This window comes from Aulonocara stuartgranti (assembly GCF_965226115.1).
Source record: "Aulonocara stuartgranti genome assembly, chromosome: 8".
Taxonomy (NCBI): domain Eukaryota; kingdom Metazoa; phylum Chordata; class Actinopteri; order Cichliformes; family Cichlidae; genus Aulonocara; species Aulonocara stuartgranti.
Genome location: NC_138959.1, coordinates 29,158,079 through 29,179,239, shown reverse-complemented (window position 1 = coordinate 29,179,239; position 21,161 = coordinate 29,158,079). Strand labels below are relative to the sequence as shown.

Genomic DNA, 21,161 nt, shown 5'->3' with positions numbered 1-21,161 from the left:
CACTACGTGTCCCGTCAGTTTCTTGGACATTAAAGCACTAAAACAAATAATCATGGACTTGAGAGCAAGCCTCTGTTTTGAACTGTTTGGCATGGGTGGCCCAGGCAAGGAGGACTCAGCCACCCTTCTAAAAACCCTCGCAGCTTAGTTTGCTCAGTCATTAGCTTTGCTGTTAGTTCAGCCTGTAGCTCAGTCCGCTGCCCGGCAGCCATCAGCTCAGTCCGCTGCCCGGCAGCCATCAGCTCAGTCACCTACTGAGGTTACAGTTCAGCCTTCTTCCCAACCACCAGCTCCACTACCACAATTGTCACTGCAGTCACCTGCTCAGGCTCCAGTTCAGTCTCCTGTTCCGTCCCCTGAAGCGTGGCCTCCTGCTAACTTGCCCCTACTCAGTCCCCACTAGTTCAGTTTCCTGCTCAGTCGCCCTTAGCTCAGCCATCTCCCCAGTGTGCAGCTTAACCATTAACACAGCCCCTAGCTCAGTCATCTACTCCACCATCTGCTCCACTCTCACCTCAACCATCACTTTGGTTATCAGCTCAGTCTCCTGCTCTGCTCCCTGTAGCTCAGGTACCAGCAGCGGAGCCAGCAACTCAGTTAAACATCCGGTTGTTAGCTCACCCACCAATTCTGTTTGTCACTCCACCACCTGGTCAGCTACACACTCAGCCAGGGGTCCCAATATCTACTGGCCCAGCTTCTGCTCCTGCTGGAGGCTCGAGTGAGCCAATCCAGCACTCCGCGGCTCCCATGCCACTCCCATGTCTGTCTCCGCTGGCAGTTCAAGAGAACTGTTTCAGCCGTCTGCCTCTGCTGGAGGGTCGAAGGGGCCCGTTCAGCCGCCTTCAGCCTCCGCTGGAGGGTCTGAGCGGCCCGTCCAGCCTTCGCTGTCGCCTGCAGTGTCACCACCTGCGGCTTCCACGGCGTCGCCTGCAGTGCTGTCAACGCCTGGTCCTGCCTCTTCTGGTCCTGCGGTAGCCACGCTGCCGCTTTATCCAGGCCGCTGACTGGACTTCTTCGCTGGCGTGGTTGGCCGCCTGAACTGTTTTCACGACGCCCCTACAATCCACATGGGCGGCTTCCGGAACTTCTTTGTGAGGGACTCTTGTGCCATCGACCTCCGGGTCGGCCTCCTGAATTGTTTTTTTTTTTTTTTTTTAACTATTTCCTGAGTTCCAGTGCCTTTGAGGGACCTTTTGTTTTGGACTTGGTTGCTTGGAAACAGAGTTTGCATTGCATGGTCAGAGCTTATTGAGTGTTCTGTTTAGGTTTCCAGCAATGCGAAGAATTACCAGTATTCCATATGAAACAGGAAAACACTGCCATATAATCCATGTATTTCTTCTGGGTGAAAGGGAGTCATTCCTTCCAACTGTTGCCAAAGGGCTTGCTCATAGGGGGTCATATGAGCAAGCCCTTTCGCTATGAAGTGCCTTGAGGTGACTGTTGTGATTTGGCACTGTATAAATAAAATTGAATTGAATTTATTATAACAAAGTAACTGTATTCTAATTATCACCTATTTAAGCGGTATCTGTAATGGAATACAGTTACTCATAATATTATTTTAAATACGTAACGCCAGTACATGTATTCCCCAACACCGCCTTATTTTAAGTCATACTCTATTGATTCTCTCTCTCTGACCTTTGATATATATGATTTAAATTCAAACATTACAATTATTAAATAAAAATTTCTTTTTTCCCATTTTGTACTTTACCTTGAGCTATCATTAACTCTATCACATATGAATATTCAATTGAATATTAACACATTATCCTTCATGTCTAATTTAGTTTACATGTTTTATTTCAACAGGATTTATCATTAGCTGAATCTCTTGTCAATATCTTGACTGTATGATTCCAACATGATCTCAATACTCATTCTCTTCATGATTCTGATTTTGTCTATCACAATATAATCATAACTTTTTATGAAATCATATGACATTCTGTGAACATTTGGTTAGTGATTCTGACCAAGCACTAAAAGCTTCAGATAAGATCTAGGGGTCCATGTTTACATTCTCCATGGGCACAAACCATCCAATCACAGAAGTACACACACACTGGATGTCAACTACTTTTACCCTCTAATCTGGTCCAAAATGCTGCTACATGACTTTTAACCAGAACTCGTAAAAGAGAACACATAACTCCCATGCTCGCTTCACTCCATTGGATGTGAAAATTACTTAAAATTTTCCAAAGTATCACGTGTCTACCACTGTTATTCTTGTTGTTGAGTATTTTTGATGAACTGTGTTTTTCCGACTGTCACTGTGTGGTGCTTTTGATTGATTGATTGATTGATTGATTGATTGATTGATTGATTGATTGATTGATTGATTGATTGATTGATCATACTTTATTCATCCCGAGGGAAATTGGGTTAAGGTTGCCAGCTGTGCCAGCGCCGTTTTGGGTAACATGTTGAGCCAAGAGAAATGTGTTCTTTTACTGATATGAGATTTTTTAATTTTTAATATTTAATAGGAAGAGCTGCAGCAAGTTGCACATATGTGGAACACCCACATAATACGCAGAAGCAGAAATGCAGTTGCTCCAAGTGGACGTCCAATTCTCATGTACACCATCCCTCATCTCTTTGGAGGACAGGATCATCTGAAAGAGGTTTCTCGGGAGGCAGTGGATGATTGTAAGCAAGAATGTCAACAGAGAGGACCTTATACCTGTGATGAAACCGTTTTCAGCTTGTGTTGCCTTATAATGTCAGAGAACTTCTTACTTCCACCAAGCACAGCAGATGAATCCATTGAACTGTATCTCTTCCTGAGAGCCTATATACTGAAGGACTTATAAACCTAAATATAATTGGGCTTTGGGAATTTTTACGCATATATTTTTGGGTACAATGTTTTATTTGTGCAATAAACAATAGAAAAGACATTCATTATTATTTTGTTTGGATTTTCGGTTGAAGATAGTAGCAAGCAAGCATGTCTAAATATATTTAACCAAATCTGTGTACTCCAACCTTTTGGCATTTCCAATTATTTTTTAACGGAATTTCTATTATATCTGATTTCTGTTTTAAGACTGTCAAAAAAACATTTTTTAAACTGCTGATCCTATACATTATCATTCATGAAATATTGTTTTCAATTTTACTGAACACATTGTGCAACTGCTTTTCATCCACGAACAGTTTCTTGTAAACTGGTAAATGTAAAAATTCTGCATTATTTAATAATTAACAGACACTGTTAGATGTTAACCTCCCTTTTATTTGTGTTCAAGGAGAAGAAAACACGGACTCTTGATAAACACTACAAAACTTAACTTATGTGCCAATTTTCTGTCTTTTATTCCAGTCAACTATTGCATCAAACACATTGCCTTCCAAAGTTATTCCCTTAAAATATGTTCTAAACAAATGACTGGTGGAAAGGTAAAAAAAATATACTTGAAAATAATTTAATTGAATTATTACTAAACAAAACATCCCCTCTATAGCAGACATTTTGTATCCTACAAAACTGCACCACAGACCTGTGGAAAAGGACCTTGACACATGATAAGAACTAATAATAAGCATAGTTCACCTCTTGCTGCTAACCATATGAACTTATTAAACATAATTAGTTAACATTTAAACTAGTAAAACTTTTAAGTATGAAAATTTAAACTGAAATTTACATTTTTCATGGTGGAAACAAATTGATGTTATCCACAATTTTTGAAAATAAATTCAAATATGAAATAAAACACTTCCCTGAAATTTAAGCTCTTTCTTTTTTTATACAATGATGTGTTCCCTGTTTTTGGGTTTAACAAACTTTAGAGCTTCATAGCCAGTCATTGTTAGTGCAAACCTTTCATTCTTTGGTTTAAACATGATGGACTTTAATCAAGCTATGCTGAACTCATAAGAGCTTTTAGCAGCCAAAACATTGTCCAGTTCATTTCGTAGTTCTGGGTAGGACGTGTATGTCCATGGTAGTTCCAGAAGAGGGCCGCATGTGTGTGCCACAGGTCGTCGTGCCAGTTCATCCACAGGCGTGAACAGTACCTCAACCTTGTCAACACAGATGACATCTGACCCAGTAAGAAACCTGAACATCCTTCTGAGCCCTGTATCATCAAGTCCTCTGATGTACTGGTGCAGAAATCTGAAGCTCTGCTTCTCTGCTTGAGTGGTGGGAGAGGCAGTAAGCAACTTCAAAAGCTTTCTCGTTGTTGGCTTTTTATCCTCATACATTTGTAGGACATCTTGTGGGCTTTGAAAAGCTTCTTTTAGGAAGTAGCTTGCAACTAAGGACATTTTCTCTGCGGCATATGCTGGTTTTTGGATTAATTGTTTGTGTGCGACTTTCAGAAGAAGGCCTTTTAAGTTCTCTTTGGTTGGAAGCACTGATACATCCAGGCGATCCATGAGATCCAGCACTTCATCCCTGTCTTCAGCTGAAAGATCTTCTTTTAGTGCCCTTGTTATCAGATCCCTATCTGATTGACTTAGGTAAAAGAGAAGACTTTCAAACAGCAGATCATCTGATACTTGATTCTCACCGAAGATGAGTGCCACTGTGAAAACAGGAGCAAGGCGACAAGGGAAATATCCATGGTCTTGAAATCCCTTCAGTAAAATTCTACCCATGGATTTCCACTCTTCTTCTTGCCATTTAGGAGACAGTGATGGCACTCTGAACTCCTCTCCTTCAGCTGTGTTGTCCACAAACTCTGACCAAAATGCAGCATACACATCTCTTGATACACCGTCTGCATCAGCTCCTTTTTCATCAATGTAGGTGTATTTTAGAGGGTGTATGAGGAGTGCTGGATCTTTGAACTGGCTGATCATCTCCTCCAGAATAGTAACCCTGTGAAGTTTGGTGGTAACACAGACAACATCATATGATCCTGCAGAGCTTATTGCTTCATTGCTTATAGATGTATCTGGACTACTGACTGCTGTGTTTGTTGGAGGAAGTGTAATGGATGTGATGACCAGATCATCTTCCTCAAACTGCAGGAATGGTTCATCTATTACAGTGTCATCAAGTTGACAAGGCAGAGGCTCTCCAAGGTAGGGTCCAATCATTACCTCAGATGTGTCTAATAATACATCTTCATCAGCATTCCTAGATTCTGATGATGAGATCACAACAGTGTGAGAAGCTTCTTCATCTCCATTTTCATCATTGGAAAATCTTCTTGTGCAAGAGTAAAATCTCAACATTCCCATTTTAAGTGCTGAATAGAGTTCTCCAACTGTGACATCTTCATCAAATACGGCCTCTTCCTGATAGTCTAATATGTCATGACTGAACACCTCCCATCTTCCAAATTTGCTTTTTCCACTTGGAAAGAAAAGATCTTTAGCATACTGTAATATGTCAGCTTTTTTGGAGTCTTTGGGCACATCAAAGGTCCTTGTTCCTCCTCCTCTGCGCTTTCTCACTTGCTTACCTTCATGGATCCACCCTAACTCAATTTTTCGAGTCTTTTTCTCAGCCCATTTGTTGTTTTTTGCATATGTTCTTTTTCTCTTAGAAACAAATGCCTCCTCATGATCAGGTTTCTTCTCATTTTCATTGATTCCCATCTTTTCCTTTAATTTTTCGAGCAATGAGTTTTTTCTTGATTCCTTAGTACTTGCACCACTGTTTTCCAAGCAGAACCGTCTGGCAGCTATCCGGTCACCATATGTTGGGATCAATCACTGTGACATCAATCTGTAATAACAGAGATATTTATTACTATACAGAAGTACAAGGTATACCTGCTGCCACACCACATGAGGTACCTCACTAAAAAAATGTATGTACATTTAACATGTGTTTTGATAATTGTCTGTTATTATTTTAGTGGCAGGCATCAATATTTAGCATTTATTCTTTTCCTCTCTCTATGCCAGCAACATTAATGAGATTCTCTAACATGTTATTAATAGAAATATTACAGTATATACAAAGCCCACCTTTGAAAAAGTAAATTAGTATTCACGTATCTTTCAGTTGCACAGAGCACAAAGGGTTGAACTCACTGTTTTTTTTTAATTGAAGCCAAATATCAATATAAACAAAGTTTAATTCATTTGTTTTTAGATAAACAAGGAAACATTGTGCATCACATAATATAGCGATATATTTAAGAAACCTGGAATCTGCATACGGGTTAAGTAGTAACATGTGGTCATACAACGACCCAGTTTTATACAGCGGGTTAATTTGTTTTACATTCTCCATTCCATATAGATCCACACCAATGCAGCCTACCGTTACGTCCTTACGCAGTCAAAGCGAGAGAAGCGAAAACCGCTGTGGTTGCTAACTTAGCAATATGTCATATTTTTAGACGCTGTAACTTCGTAAAAAGCGAGTTTTACAAGTTTCCCCCTCAAGAGAGCGCTTACGTGTTCTTGTAGCATTCGTAAGAGACAGTCCTCAGGTACACCACGATTCCGAAGAAATCTCAGAAGTGGGCTATCAGTGTTTGTGTCCATGTTGAAAGCAGGGCATTCAAAGTTAAGTGCCAGTTCTGAAGAGCGTGAGCTCTCCACAACTACCATGGATTTGGGTTTCCGAACGCAACACGTTTTACGTTCTTACAATAAAAAATGTTATTGTAATGGTATTTTTTTTACGTTCGTACAATATAATATTCATATTGTACGAACGTGATAATTATGTATATTGTAATAACGTGATATTATGTTGTTCAAACGTGAAAAGTATATTGTACAAACATGATAGTATATTGTACAAACAGGAAAAGTATCTTGTTAGAACAATAAACTTTTCACGTTATAACGTGATACACTTGTATTTTTCTTTTGCCTGGGTGGCAGCTCTACGCTTCTGTAGTATGACCCTGATTTTATTGATTTTATTGTTCTTAATCTATTGTGCTCATTTTATTGTTTTTAATTCTAATTATCATTGCATACTTTTTATTTTGTGCTAATTGTATTATTTTAAGTTTTTATTTATTTTATTTATTTATTTTGAGTAAATCTCTCTCTCCTTTTTTAAACTTATTCATGTATCATTTGTGGCATGCCAAGTGTACAGCACTTTGTGTTCAGCTGTGTTGTTCTGAAAGTGCTATATAAATAAATTGCTTGCTTGCTAAAGATGTTTCACAAAGAAGAGTCATTAAAGAGCCCATGTGTTTCCACTGTGAACAACTCTCTTTGAATGGATAATTCAAGTGCATTTGAGGCTGAAAGTATTCACAGATGCACAGGTTTAAATCTGATTAAGTCCTTTCAGAGTCGTCTCTATTTTCAAGTTTTTCTGTTATAGTAAGTTAAAAGTCTCAGTTCAGCTCATCAACTGAATGAAAGAACCTTTTTTTCTGCCACTACACATTTTAAACACAATCTTCCTTTTCATTTGCAAGCTCTTTTTTACATTGACATTATAGTTAGTGGGGCTAACTGCTATGAGACAATATATTTATATGGTCTGAACCACACAGAATATGATCCATTTCAGCTTATAAACTGTAATCTTATTCAGCTTTGACTATTTCTGACAGATATTTTAATAACTGTTTTTTTTTATTAAGAAAAATCTATCCTTCATGTTGGTTTTTAGTTCAAAGACCAACATGAAGGCCCTTATAACCTATCCCCAGCTGCACAGTGTGTGAGCTACCAGCAGCACCTTTATTCTTCCCAGGTCCTGAAAGATTTGTGCCTCCATCCCAGTCTTTCCATTTCTCCCAGTCTACCTCACAAAAAAGCACTCTACTGAGCACACAGTGCCTGCGTCATTCCTTTCAGCAGATGGAGATGAGGGGGAGGGTAACACAGAGTGAGAAAGGGGTGGAAGAAGAGGGAGCCATATGTCTACTCTGCATCAGTGTCAACATCACTGCCACGCGAGCCTTCGTCACCGGAAAACAACAAGGAAGATCGTCACACAGGAGAGCTTAAAAGAACAATCATCAATAGCAGCAGCAGCCGCAGCAGCGGCTCCTCCTTCACCAGACGTGCATCCACAAATTGGGCAAGAAGCTTGAAATTGAGCATCTAAATATTGTCCTAGAAGCTCTTCTAGGCATGACCTGAGGAAGCGGCAGCTAGTCATCGAGCTTTCTTGCTCCATCAACATGGGTAACCAAGAGACAAAGCAAAAGAAAGCAGCAGCAGCATCAAGCAACGGAAGCTACCCATCGCTAGATGAAGGATGGAGAGAGGGAGGAGGGGACGTAAAAAAAGGAGGAAAGAAACTCCATGGTAAACATGGAGGTAAAGGAACAGGCAGTGCAGGAGGAAGGGGAGTGACGAACGGCACAGGACTAAAAAATAAAAATAAATCAGAGTCCAAGTCTTCTGTTTTCTCCATCCGGAAGCGAAAGGGTAACCTTAAAGGAAAAGGAGACGTGTGTTCATCAGTGAAAGGCTCAAAAGAGGATGTTTTAGCATCTCAGCACGATGAGCTGGACAGCACAAAAACACCTGATCTGTCTGCAGATGAGCTGGGGCAGTCGGACACTGAGGCTGCCTTTCCTGAGAAGAGAAAGAAGCAGGGGAAAAGGGATGATGGAGATGAGAGAGACGAGAAGCATGAGATGCAGCAGAAAGCATCGACCGCAAACTCTCCTGCAGAAGATGGAGGGCAGAAGGGAGGGAGCTCAGGATCAGACACTGATATCTACAGTTTCCACTCAGCAGCTGACCATGAGGATTTGCTTGCGGATATCCAGCTCGCTATAAGGCTCCAGCAACAGCAGCATGGGGGGGTTACCTCAATTGTGGAAACACAAGGAGGGGGAGGAAGGAATCTAATTTGGGGGGAAGGAAAGGATAGGAGGAAACAGAGTAATGGGGTAGTTAAATTAACTCCTCCTGAGGTGCTTGACCTGACCCCAGAATTAGAGCTGGGGTCTGATGCCTTGTCATTCCTGGAGGGAGGATCTATTATTGGCTCTGTCAAGCAAAACGAGCCACTTCCCACACAGAATAGCCCCTTCAACGCAGAGGTTATTGAGAAGAATGAGGACAGGCATCTGGAGCTAAAGGGGCAGGGGCAAAGAGAAGCTGCTCTTTGTGTTTCCACAGGCACAAAAGACCAGCATGCTTTGCTTCAGCAGCGCCCTCACACAGATATTTCCATAGCTACTGAAGGGGGGGCAACAGTCTGCCCGGTGACCATGACAACTGTTGGTAACAGTTTCCACGATTTTACATTTGACAGCACTGGGAAAATCACAGGGGAAGAGGAGGGAGCAAGTGCTGAAACCCAGCAGGAGCAGGTGAGGGAGCTTGAGATGGATGCTAATCTCAGTCTTCCACTGCCAGACGACAACCATAGAAGTCCTGAGCCACTAGAGGGACTGAGTTCAAGAACTGTATTTGAAGAAGGTGAGATTCACTTAGGCTCAGGTACCAGCGCTGAGTCTCTTGAGGACTGCTTAAGTGCTGACTCTGAACCCAGCCCCTCTACCAGCACCAAGGCTTCCCCCTCCAACCAGCAGTTTAGGAGGAGCAGCGCCTGCTTTAGCCCACTACTTCCTCAGGAGAGCCCCACATTGGCCAAACGCCTCCTCAAGTCTGCCCACCCCGCCACCTGCTCTAGTCCTGTGGTGAAACCTTACCCTCCCATCTTCCCGTCCTACATCAAAACCACTACAAGACAGCTCAGTTCCCCAGGGCACTCACCATCTCACAGCCCCCTCTCCCCACGCAGAGCTCACCATAACTTTCACAGGTACTGGTTGTTTGCATGGCTGATACTGGTTCTAGAATTTTAAAGCACTGTAATGTCAAAATGATCATATGAGACCTAATTTAAAACGTAACATCTAACAAGATTAGCCTATTTAGCACATACAAAAAACTCAAATCTTAGCCCCACGTGGATTAAAACAGACTATATTCTTTTCGTTTTCATAATTTCTCTTATTTTCAAGAATAATCTCAACATTTTCGCTGTTATTTTCATTGTTTTAGAAACATAGGTTTGTGGCAAAGTGGCACTGAGCAATTTTCTTGTAGTAAAAGGCATTAATAATGAGAGATCTGCTAGACTGTAAGCAAACCACTAGATCAAGGACGTATTTAGTGTTTAAAATAAGTACTGTATACGTCGTCAGTATTCTAAAAAAATATATATTTCTAAAGGTGCTATTGACATGAAATTCTCACCAGATGTTGGTAACAACCCATCCAATTCACACATGCAATGAAATCAAACCATAGTTGTGCATAAATTAGGGTATTTATAATAATGAGAAATGACTCAGGAAAAAAAGTATTGAACACACTGAAAACGTTTTAATACTTTGTCATCACTAACAAGGACTTTTGTACAGTTGCATGGAGGAAATTCATTGCTCAAGTGTGATTTCGGCCCACACAAACAGTCTTCAAATTTTGAGTGCTCGATGGGACCCTTCTATGAACTCAGAGCTTTAGTTCTTTTCAGTTGGATTCAGGTCAGCAGGATTCTAGCCATTTTCTTTTCTTTCTCTGAAACGTTTGGTTTTCTTGTTTTCTTCTCTGTCTTGTTGAAATGTGCACCCTCATTTCATCTTCATTATCCTGGTAGATGGCAACAGGTTTTGGTCAAGAATATCTTGGTACATATTTCCATTCATCCTTCCTTAATTATATGAAACGTGCCAGTGTGGTATGCTGAAAAACAGCCCCACACCATGATGTTCCCCCCTCCAAACTTCACTGTTGGTGGTTTTTTGGGGTGATATGCAGCATATTTGACCCTCAAACATGTTGTGTATTATGGCATCTAAAGAGTTCTCCCAGTATTCCACTCGTCTAAATGTTGTTAAGCAAACTTTAAATGTGCTTAAACATGCTTTTTCTTCAGTAATTGAGTCTTGCATGGTGAGCAATGCCTGTCATGGCAGTTGAGTGCATTACTTATTGTTTTCTAAAACAATTGCACCTTAGCGCTCCACAAGTGATGCTTGGCACTTGGAGAACTCTTATGATGATTCTTTTCACTCCACTGTCTAGTCTGGATCTAACTCACTCGTATTAATTTGCACTAAGTGGCAGACTTGCTTTTTAATCACTCATAGAGTTTAGCTGGTGTAATGTAACCTTCTGTGCCTTTTTCCACACTCTCTTTCTTCATGTATTTAATAGTTTTTCTTTGGGTCATTTTTCAGTATTGCAGATAATTTATGGAACTCTATGGTTTGATTTCTCTTTGCATGTATAGATTGGATGAGTTGTTACTGACATATGTAAGAATTTCATGTCAATTCCTGAACTCATGGCTAAACTCAAGATGAACATTACATTATTACACAAACATCTGAGTGTTTCTGTAATAACATTTTTCTCAACAAACGATTGTGAAGTAATACAGTAGTTTAATGTGTTCACTGATTATTGGATGCAAATCATCTTTCTGTGATATTTTGGATGATCTCACTGTGTCTACAAGAAGGAAATGGTCCACAGAGGCTAAACGCTTTTGTACTAAGCCGTAAACATGCGTTTTAATGTTTAGTTGAGCACTTTATCTATGGAGAGGATGAAGGCTCTGTCAGTTTGCCTAAAATGGAAGAAATCAGAAAACTGTGGAAAAGTAAAACTAACTGTAAACACATTGCAAGAAATGCACTTGCAAAGCTAAGCTAACCGGGAACATAAATGTTACAGGATGATGGCTGAAGGTTGGCAGGTGCGCAGAAAACGCTCCAGAAGCCTTGCTAGCCCTTTGAGTCGCTCAGCTGACTGGACAGAGGAACTAGACAGGCGATTGAGAGGCAAGGAGGAAGATGGAGGTGGCTTACTGAGCTCAGGAGAATATTTGGGGGGCCACACAGGAGGAGGCAGCCAGCCCATCTGTGGAACGAGAAGATTTTCATGTGGACAAGTATCTACTTGTGGTTTTCAGGATGTCTTTACAGGTGAGTATTAAACAGTGTGTGGACATGTGTGGGTGTAAGCAGGAATTATTTAACTTGTTACTTAGTCAAAAGGGTTAATACTATATGCAAGGTCCTATATCAGGTCCCTATATCACTCTGGGAATATTTAAAGAGTTTAAAAAAACCTCTATATGAACTTCTGTCAAGCTGTTTGACATCAGTAAAGGCCAGATGGCTCTGCTTGCTGCTTGTGCTAGTGAGGTGCTGCTGATGCAACTGGGAACTTTATGGCAATATTATGAAGCAAACAGACTCCTTATTGGGCTACATTTGGATCAAATCTGACAGGCAAATCATAACCAAATTTTCAGTGGCAGTTCTGAGATAAATACATCTCATGACTGGCAAATCAGATCTTGATGCATTCTCAATCATCCAGGAAAGTAAATCTCCAAAAGTTGATTGTGTTCATCTGGACGTAGCGTTTTGTGGGAGAAACGTTTCATCACTCATCCAGGTGACTTCTTCAGTCTCAGCTGACTGCAGGTTTCCCCAAAACGCTACGTCCAGATGAACAGGATCAACTTTTGGAGAGCAGACTGACTTCATATTCTAACAACATTTATTCAGGCTTTACTGACAGTGCTGGCATGCCACTTTATATTATTGGATAAAACTGATATTGAGAATGCTTAACTGTGAAGACATAATAGGTGATATCCCACAATACATGGCTGTAGCTCAGGTGGCAGAGCAGGTCAGCCACTAATCAGAAGGTCAGTGGTTCGATCCCAGGCTGCCTCCTAGCTGCATGCCAAATATCCTTGGGCAAGATACTAACCCCATGTTTGCCTACTGGTGGTGGTCAGAGGGCCCGGTGGTGCCAGTGTCCGGCAGCCTCGCCTCTGTCAGTGCGCCCCAGGGTGGCTGTGGCTACAATGTAGCTGCCATCACCTGTGTGTGAATGTGTAGATGACTGAATGTAGTGTAAAGCGCTTTGGGGTCCTTAATGACTAGAAAAGCGCTATACAAATGCAGGCCATTTATCATTTACATATGTTATTGTAATACACTGATTGTAATGCAGTGGTATTGTATCTTATCAGATGATGGGGTATCTGGTGATTCCCACCTCTATAAGGCAGTGGAAACAGCTAGAGAAAACAAGACACACTGAATCAGAAGACGAGACAAGGGTGAAGTAAAACTAAAAGCAAGGCAAAAGGTAAAAATAACTATCCAAATAAAACAGGGAGTGATATGTGATAACCAAACAGGGAAACACAGACACAACTTAATATAGGATAACTCACAAATAAAGACAGAACAAGAAATAAACTAATCACAACCAGAAAGTGAAAACAAGACTAACTGCACTAAGGAAAATATATGGTAAAAAAAGGTAAAAACTCAGCAATGAATCAAAAAACTACAAAGTCCAAAACATCAGCAGCATCTGGGCAACGACTCAGGACCATTGGACATAGTGGGTAATGTCTCAGTAACCCCAGTAAGGTGCTGTAGCAGTTGTGGTACATGAAGGTACTTTGCTTTAATATGGCAGCCTCATACTAAAATGTGAAAAACGTCATTCTGGTTCACAATACAAAACATGTTTGTGACAGACTGGTGAGCTGTCCAGTTTCCCACAACCCTTAATTGTGTAAACAGAAGAATATCAAAGGATGGATGGAAACAAACAACAGACATTGTAAAAGGAAAATGTTTGGCTAGATGGAAGATCTCAAAGCACCAGGAGAGAAAACTCAAAGAAAATAGAAAGTCCACAAACAACCCCACAAACCATCCAAACAAAAATGTGTAGACAGAGATGTCAGTGTTTGTGACAGATCTGTAAGAATTACACTGAATAAAATTCTATTGACATTCAAAAAATTCAAAGGAAAAGTAGACTGCTGAGTGCCATTGTTGAGTCACAAATATGCGCTAGTCAAAATTATGCTGTCATCACATCAGTAAATTCAGAACATGGGTTTGGTGATGATGATGTCATTTTTCAGGATAATAATAGATTTTGTCGATGAGAGTGTCAAACCACTTCTTTAAAAAACACATATCTTTTTAAAGAAGGTGAAGTGAAGACTCCATGACAAAGCTCCACGCAGCAAAGCTGATGTCAGCTACTAGCTGAGAAACGTGGAACCAGGTTGGTTTTATTAGTGAAAAAGCTGAGCCAGGAGGTGGAAAAGGTATCATAATAATTGTGATTTTTTAAAATGATAATTCCACTTTTTTGCTGAACAGTAAGTGAATACATATTTTTCTTCGACTTAATCTGGAAAATCAGAATCAGAATCAGAATCAGAATCAGAATACTTTATTGATCCCTGGGGGAAATTATTTTTTGTTACAGTGCTCCATTTTAAACCATTTTAAAAATATCCTGTTATATACAAAAGTTTGTGAGGTACACGTCACAAAAATCTAAATATTCTGCTATATAACAAAAATAAAGTAAAAAAACAAAACAAAACAAAACTGAAAGACCATCCGACAAATATGGCGATTTTTGCCGGGAGTTGTACACAATTGATCAGTGAACAGTTTCAGTTAAAATATCCCTTTTGATCCATCTCTGCCTTTCGCCCATCCTAAGGATTAGAAGGAGTAGGTAGCCAGTGCACATTATGGTAGCCTGATACGAATCTTTGTGCCACTGTACGTCCCACAAAAAATTCTGTTTTTCTGTTTTCTCCCTGATGTCCAGGTCGAACTCTTCTGGAGAAGCTGTTCTTGCAACAGCAAGCGGATGAGCCAGAGGAGGCTGAGAGGCTCTGCTCTAGGATCTTAGCAATGGGCCTCCTGCTGCCATTCACAGACTGCTTCAGAGAACAGCTGGGGGGAAGCACTACCCACATCACCTCCACCGCATCACCCAAGTTCGATGTATGTAGTTTTACACCACACCCCTATCTTCTCATGTTAGCAGTGAATTATTTTCATTGTCATATTTTATGGGAGGCTATTTCAGATGAAAAAGGGCATATGTTGGCACTATCATTATATTAAATGATAGACAATGTTGGGAAGGTTACTTTAAACTTGTATTCCACTACATATCACAGAATAAATGCCCCAAAATGTAGTTTGTAACGTATTCTGTTGGGTTACCCAATGAGAGTAACGTATTCTGAATACTTTGGATTGCTTAATATATTGTCATGCTTCTCACATGAATGTACTATTGCTGTGTGATTTATTACTATTACTGAACTGCACATGACAATTTGCAGCTAGCAGGTTGTTAATGCTATTCATCAAGTCTAACGGTCTGCAGTCTATGAACTAACCTCAGGTAACGCCAGCTAACAGTGTTAGCTCGGTGGTGAGTAGCCTTCAGTAATAGTAATAAATCACACAGCAATAGTACATGGAAGACACTGAAGTGACACATAACCCAGGTAGCTACCACAACTAAAACAAGGTATTTGCAGTAGGCTAACGTTAGTTTTTAAAAAGAAATTACTTCCAGATGTTTGTTAAGGTTGGGTTCTTTTAAGAGCAGCTTGGTTGCTGGCAAACAGAGTTTGCATTGAAGGGTCAGATTCCGCCCATTCCTTGCTTCTTTAAGTGGTGTCGGAATTTCCAAGTAAGAAATGCATTCCTGCCCGTGCACTGCTGGCTCTGTTGTGCTCGCTCTAGGTCCATTGTGTAGCTGATGCCAACAACATTAACAAGTACAAAGGCAACCTGATGCACCTGCATATTTGATGAATAGCATAGAGACTGTGCCACTGTTGTTTATTCAACCTGAATATTTTTTAACTGTATCAAAGGGAATGCGAAAGAAATGAAGAACAGCCTCTTGTTTGAATCGTCTGTGCTCAGTGATTTTCGCTGATTAAAAACAGAGACAAAGTTCATCCAGCTGCACTGACTTCTGGCATAGAAATGGTCAAACTCAATGAAAACAGCTGCAAAACGTTACTTTTAATGAAATGGTACTGAAGAGCGTGTAAAATTTGTGATTTTTAAGAAAACTGTACTGTCTGTACTAAGTATACTATATAGCAAATGATGAGTTAGTTAAGCTGGACTTGTTGTTGTCCTTACAATTAGGGTCACCAGTAATACTGGCTTTAATATGAACAAGCAAACATGTTTTAAGAATAAACAGAAAGCATAATGCACAAAGGTACTAAGTGTTCCACACAGGATCAACTCATGAACAAGAAAAGGAAAACAAATTTTGTGATTTCTAAGCTGTAACTGTGACTGCTGTTTGACTGGACTTTGTACACAAGACTGGAGTTGCACAGCTCTCTAAAAACGAGTATTTATGATTGACATTTCCAAATGTGGAGATTTATTTGTGAAATGAGGATAAGTGCAACTGTAACTGTTTTTTAAAAAAAATATGTTTACTTAGCACGACCAGCTTTACACATGGGCAGCTGTCAACCAGCCACCACACTCTTTGGATCTCTGTGAGGGGAAACAACCAATTCAGATTAAAGGCCCTTGGCCTCAAGCCAAACCAGGTGGAGATAACAGGAATGGACTTCAATCTGCACAATCAGGTAAGAATAGCACTGCTCTGTAGTCTAATCTGTAGTTCTTGTTGGTGGTTTGTGCATGCCCTAAAACTGATACAGTGTTTATTCTGTGGTCCTGGCTCTATATAAACAAACAAAAACACATTATTACCATAAGGTTATACCAAACACTGAAACAAACTAACCCTTTTGTTACAGCTGGATTTAATTCTGTATATTACAATTTTTAAAAACTCTTACTCTTACTTTTTGCGAAGTAAGCTTTACACTTTTGATTGTTTTACAATCTTTATGATTTGGTAGGCTAACACACAAACATGTGAAAGATACCAATCTTGTCATCTCGCTTATATAAAAATGCATATAAACATTTTACACTTTCTTCGTGTTTATTCATTTCTGGCTTTTTGCTTCACAAAAGCTATTACTCAGAAGATGATTATGATGTAAGAATATGATGTAAGCCAAGAGTGGCAGAAAAGTATGTGAGGTTGGACATTTGAGTCTCTTCCCCAAGGTTTTGTTGAGCGCAGGCACTTTATTGATGACGCTATGATTTCTAAGTTTTCTTCCCTTTTTAATTGTAAAACTTCTTCTGACAATGTCAAGCTCCTTCTTAACTCTTTTACTGACCAATAACTAGTCATTCTCAGTCAGGTTGCTCCTTTCAAAACTAGGCATTGCTCTGTTAGTTCCTGCACACCTTGGTTAAATGATCAAACTTGTGGTCTTTGACGTTCCTGCCGAAAAGCAGACCGTCTGGTCCACTGTGTTTATTCACTGGTCCACTGGTCTGATTGTTCATCGTGAACACTTCAAAGAACTTCTTCACTTATATAATGAGTCAGTGAAAGAGGCTAGATCCTCTTATTTCAATAAACGTATAAATCATCATAAGAATAATCCAAGTACTATTTGAGACTATTAATAGTATTGTTTCTCCTCCATCTCAGCATGCTGTGTTACTTTCTGATGATACTTTTCTCAGTCTCCAAAAGTTGATTCTGTTCATCTGGACGTAGCGTTTTCAGTGGGAGAAACGTCCAGATGAACAGGATCAACTTTTGGAGATTTACTTACCTGGATGACTGAGAATGCATCAAGACACGTTTCTCAATCACTTTGTAAATAAGGTGATGGACTCGAGATCCAAATTCTCCTTAAGTGCCTTCCCTTATGAAGATGGCCCTTGGTGTCTGGGTCATTTACTTCTTTTTCTCCAATCAGACTCAATGACTTAATTACAGTAATACTGTAGGTAAAATGAAATCCTCATGATGCTCCTTAGACATATTAAACATGCCGAGGTAACTCCTCTATTGAAAAAACAGAATCTAGATCCCAGCTCTACTATTATCGGCCTATTTAAAATGACCATTTATAAGCAAATTACTAGAATAAATTGCAGAAAATCAGTTCAGGTCCTTACTATGCAGATTACAGACTGCTTACCCTTTTCATCTGACTTTCAAAAGCAGCACTCCACTGAGACTGCTCTCTTAAGGGTCTATAATGATCTATTAATGGCTTCTGATGCAGGGAATCTCAGCCTTCGATACCATCGATCAGCTACTTAACAGGCTGAAGATTTTGGCGGGTATAACTGGCTGTGCCTTAGACTGTTTTTTTTTCCTTCTTATCAGACAGGACCTTTTCTGCTAGGACTGACAGCTTCTCCTCTGACATTGCCCCCTTAACCTGCGGGGTTCCACAGGGTTCAGTTTTGGGTCCATCATTATTTTCTTTCTACATGCTTCCTTTAGCTGGCTTTATTCAATCTTTTAGTGACATTTCTTATAATTTCTATGCCGATGGCATTCAGCTGCGTGTCTCCTTTAAGCCTCATCAGCTGGATAGGTTTTCCAACCTAGTCCAGTGCTTAACTCAGGTTTCTACTGGGCTTTCTAGCAGTTACCTTGTTTTAAACACAAGCAAGACTGAGACCATGATCACAGCTCCTCTTGAACTACATTCTAAAACCAGTCAGGTTCTTGCTTCTTTCTGTCCTTCTGCTAAGCCAAACATTCGAGATCTTGGAGTAATATTAGATTCTTCTCAGGGCCTTGACTCACATGTCAAATCTCTGTCTCGTTCCTGTTTCTTTTATTTAAGAAAAATTTCTAAACTGTGAAAAATGGTCTCCTCAGCTGAACTGGAAAAAAATTATTCATGCATTTGTGTTGTGTTTAAATTATGGTAACGCCCTGTTTATTTGGACAAATCATCTCTTTCTCGCCTCCAAGCTATACAAAATGCAGCGGCCAGACTGCTTACACCTTCTAGCAAGAGTGCTCACATTATTTCTATTTTATATTCTTTACATTGGCTCTCAATAGATTTTAGAATGTGTTTTCAAATCCTTGTTTGAACATACAGATCACTAAATGGCCAAGCCCCATTTATGGCCAAGCTGCTTGTTGTCTCTGCTCACAGAGTTTGTTCCCCGAACATGACTGAAGACAAAAGGGGATCATCAGTGTGTGGAGGCTGTGGAACAGTCTACCACCACAGCTACGTTTGGTTGACTCTGTGGAATCTTTTAAAGAGCAGTCAAAAAAAATCTGTTTAAACAAGCCTTCTGTTGATTGACAATTTTTTAATCTTAAACTTTTGTAATGTCTATATTGTGTATTTTGGTGCCAAACATTTTGGTTATTTTAGCCTTTGTGTACAGCGTTTTGTGATTGCCTGTATACGGAAAAACACTTAATAAAAATAAACTTTACTTACTTGTGATCTGTAGTGAGATTTGAGAGCAGGTGTAAGAGAGCGTGGAGAGGTGGGAAAATGCTCTGGAGAGAAGAGGAATGAGAATCACTAGAAGCAAGACAGACTGCATGTGTGTGAATGAGAGGGACCAAGTTTAGTGCTTTGAAGACAAAGTTAGAGAGGCAAGGCTGAGATGGGTTGGACATGTGCAGAAGAGGAGTACTGAATATACTAGATAAAGGATGCATAAATGCATATGTATAATTATGGAGCTGTCAAGCAGAAGGAAAAGAGAACGATCACAGAGAAGATTCATGGATATAGTGAAAAAAGATATGAAGAAAATGTGAAGGATTTGTGTAACAAAACAGAATACTAGAGATGGCGAGAAATGGAGGCAGATGACCTGCTTTGGTGAAACTTGAAGAGTTACGCCAGGAAAAGAGCTCAGGCAATGTCATTCTGAAAAATGTTTGTAATGTTTGAAAACTCAAAACATGCTTGTAGAATATGAAATCCAATGATTAAAAAAGGATTCAGAGTTGCTGTCAGGTGTATTCTGGTTGTCCTGCACAAGTTTCTTGATTTACTGCATTTTCAAACTTTTAGGTTTTAACGCTAACAAACGTCGTTGTCAAATTGTATTCACAGAAACAGATACTGCTTTGTACTTAGCGGCAATTAACAGACTAATAAAATATTAGAATTTAACTAAACTGAATGAAAGACAAACTGATTAAATGAAAATGCTCCAAAATGCACATATAAATAAAAACTAATAAAAGCAGTTAACAAACAAACAAAATACTGGTATTATATCACTATTGTACAAAAATAAATAACATGCAGCTGATTGACTCAAACAGATATAATTAGATCCATAGATATTTGGACACATTTGTTCTTAGGTTGCCTCTGTTGTGTATTGCACTGACCTATGTGTGTTTGTTTGTCCAGAGCTCCATGCAGATATCACGGGTTTGAGGCAGCAACATGTAAACAAAGAGGTCAGTCACTTTTCTTTCTTTCTTTCAAATTAAGAACTAAAGGCTACGCTGTTTGATTTTCCAACTCCAACATGATCCAAAATTAGTTTTGGTTTATAAGTAATGCAAGAACAGCTCTAAGAGAATTTAGAGAGCATTACAAATTTGAGCTTAAAAACATCAATGCCATTACTATGGTCATAATATAAAAAATAACACGCAATTAAGATCATCACAAAGTACGTAAAAGTAAATGTTTTACAGTGTCATAATGTAATGCATATACTGTCACATATAGAATAGAATAGAATAGAATAGAATAGAATAACCCTTTATTGTCATTGTATATGTACAACGAAACACATGCAAAGAGATTTGGATTGTACGTTTTTTTAAATGTGGTGCAGTGTGAGAGACATAAATTATCTAAACCCTGTTTAGTTAATCATGGTTTACTTGATCATGTTAATAAGTGATTGACTAAGACATAATTAACTAAATGGGGTTCGATAACCATGTTCAAACAATACATTATACCAGTTTCATGACAATAAAAGCATTAAATCATTTGAACAGTTAAAAGAGTTCAAATTCAGCAACGCAGACTTCTGTTTTTTCATAATTAAGAACGTTTTTTCACAAGACATGAAGAATGGAAAAACGCTATGGAATTAAATTTAATTGACAAGTACATCAAGTACTTCAAAGTACATTTTGAAAATGTACTTGTCAGAGGAAATGGAGGTGATAATAATGGGATATTAATGGGGCAAAAAATATGCAGTGAAGCCCACACAATAACAAACTTAACTTCATGAAGAGAAAAAAATTTCAAATACCAGACGGCAAAAATATGCCCAGGTTATCCAAATATCTGGGGCTTATATACACATATCCAAAATGAAATGCATATTAGAATAATGTCTTTGATGCTCTCACAAAGATATTTCACTAAAACCTTGTTTAAAAAAAGAAGCTTGGCATTAACTTGCCCTCTGGCCAGCTTACTGTTAAAATGCTCTCTGTGTAGCTGCTGTTTCTGTCCTGGATGCCCTTTCAACTTTACCATCTCTCGTTCTTTAGTGCAGTAAAAATCAAAGTCATGTCCACTTGGGGTGGCTGTAGCTCAG

At 39.4% G+C, this 21,161-nt stretch overlaps 1 protein-coding gene across 1 annotated transcript in view; it reads left to right on the top strand.

Moving 5' to 3' along the window:
• Positions 1–7,790: 7,790 nt before the first annotated feature.
• Positions 7,791–21,161, top strand: part of fmn2b (formin 2b) — a 62,533-nt gene continuing 49,162 nt past the window's right edge. Inside the window, exons 1-5 of the mRNA XM_082545343.1 lie at positions 7,791–9,685; positions 11,608–11,858; positions 14,548–14,726; positions 16,210–16,360; positions 20,003–20,052. Coding sequence (XP_082401469.1) covers positions 8,085–9,685; positions 11,608–11,858; positions 14,548–14,726; positions 16,210–16,360; positions 20,003–20,052 — 2,232 coding nt within the window. The 5' untranslated portion in view covers positions 7,791–8,084. The remainder of the gene's footprint in view (positions 9,686–11,607; positions 11,859–14,547; positions 14,727–16,209; positions 16,361–20,002; positions 20,053–21,161) is intronic.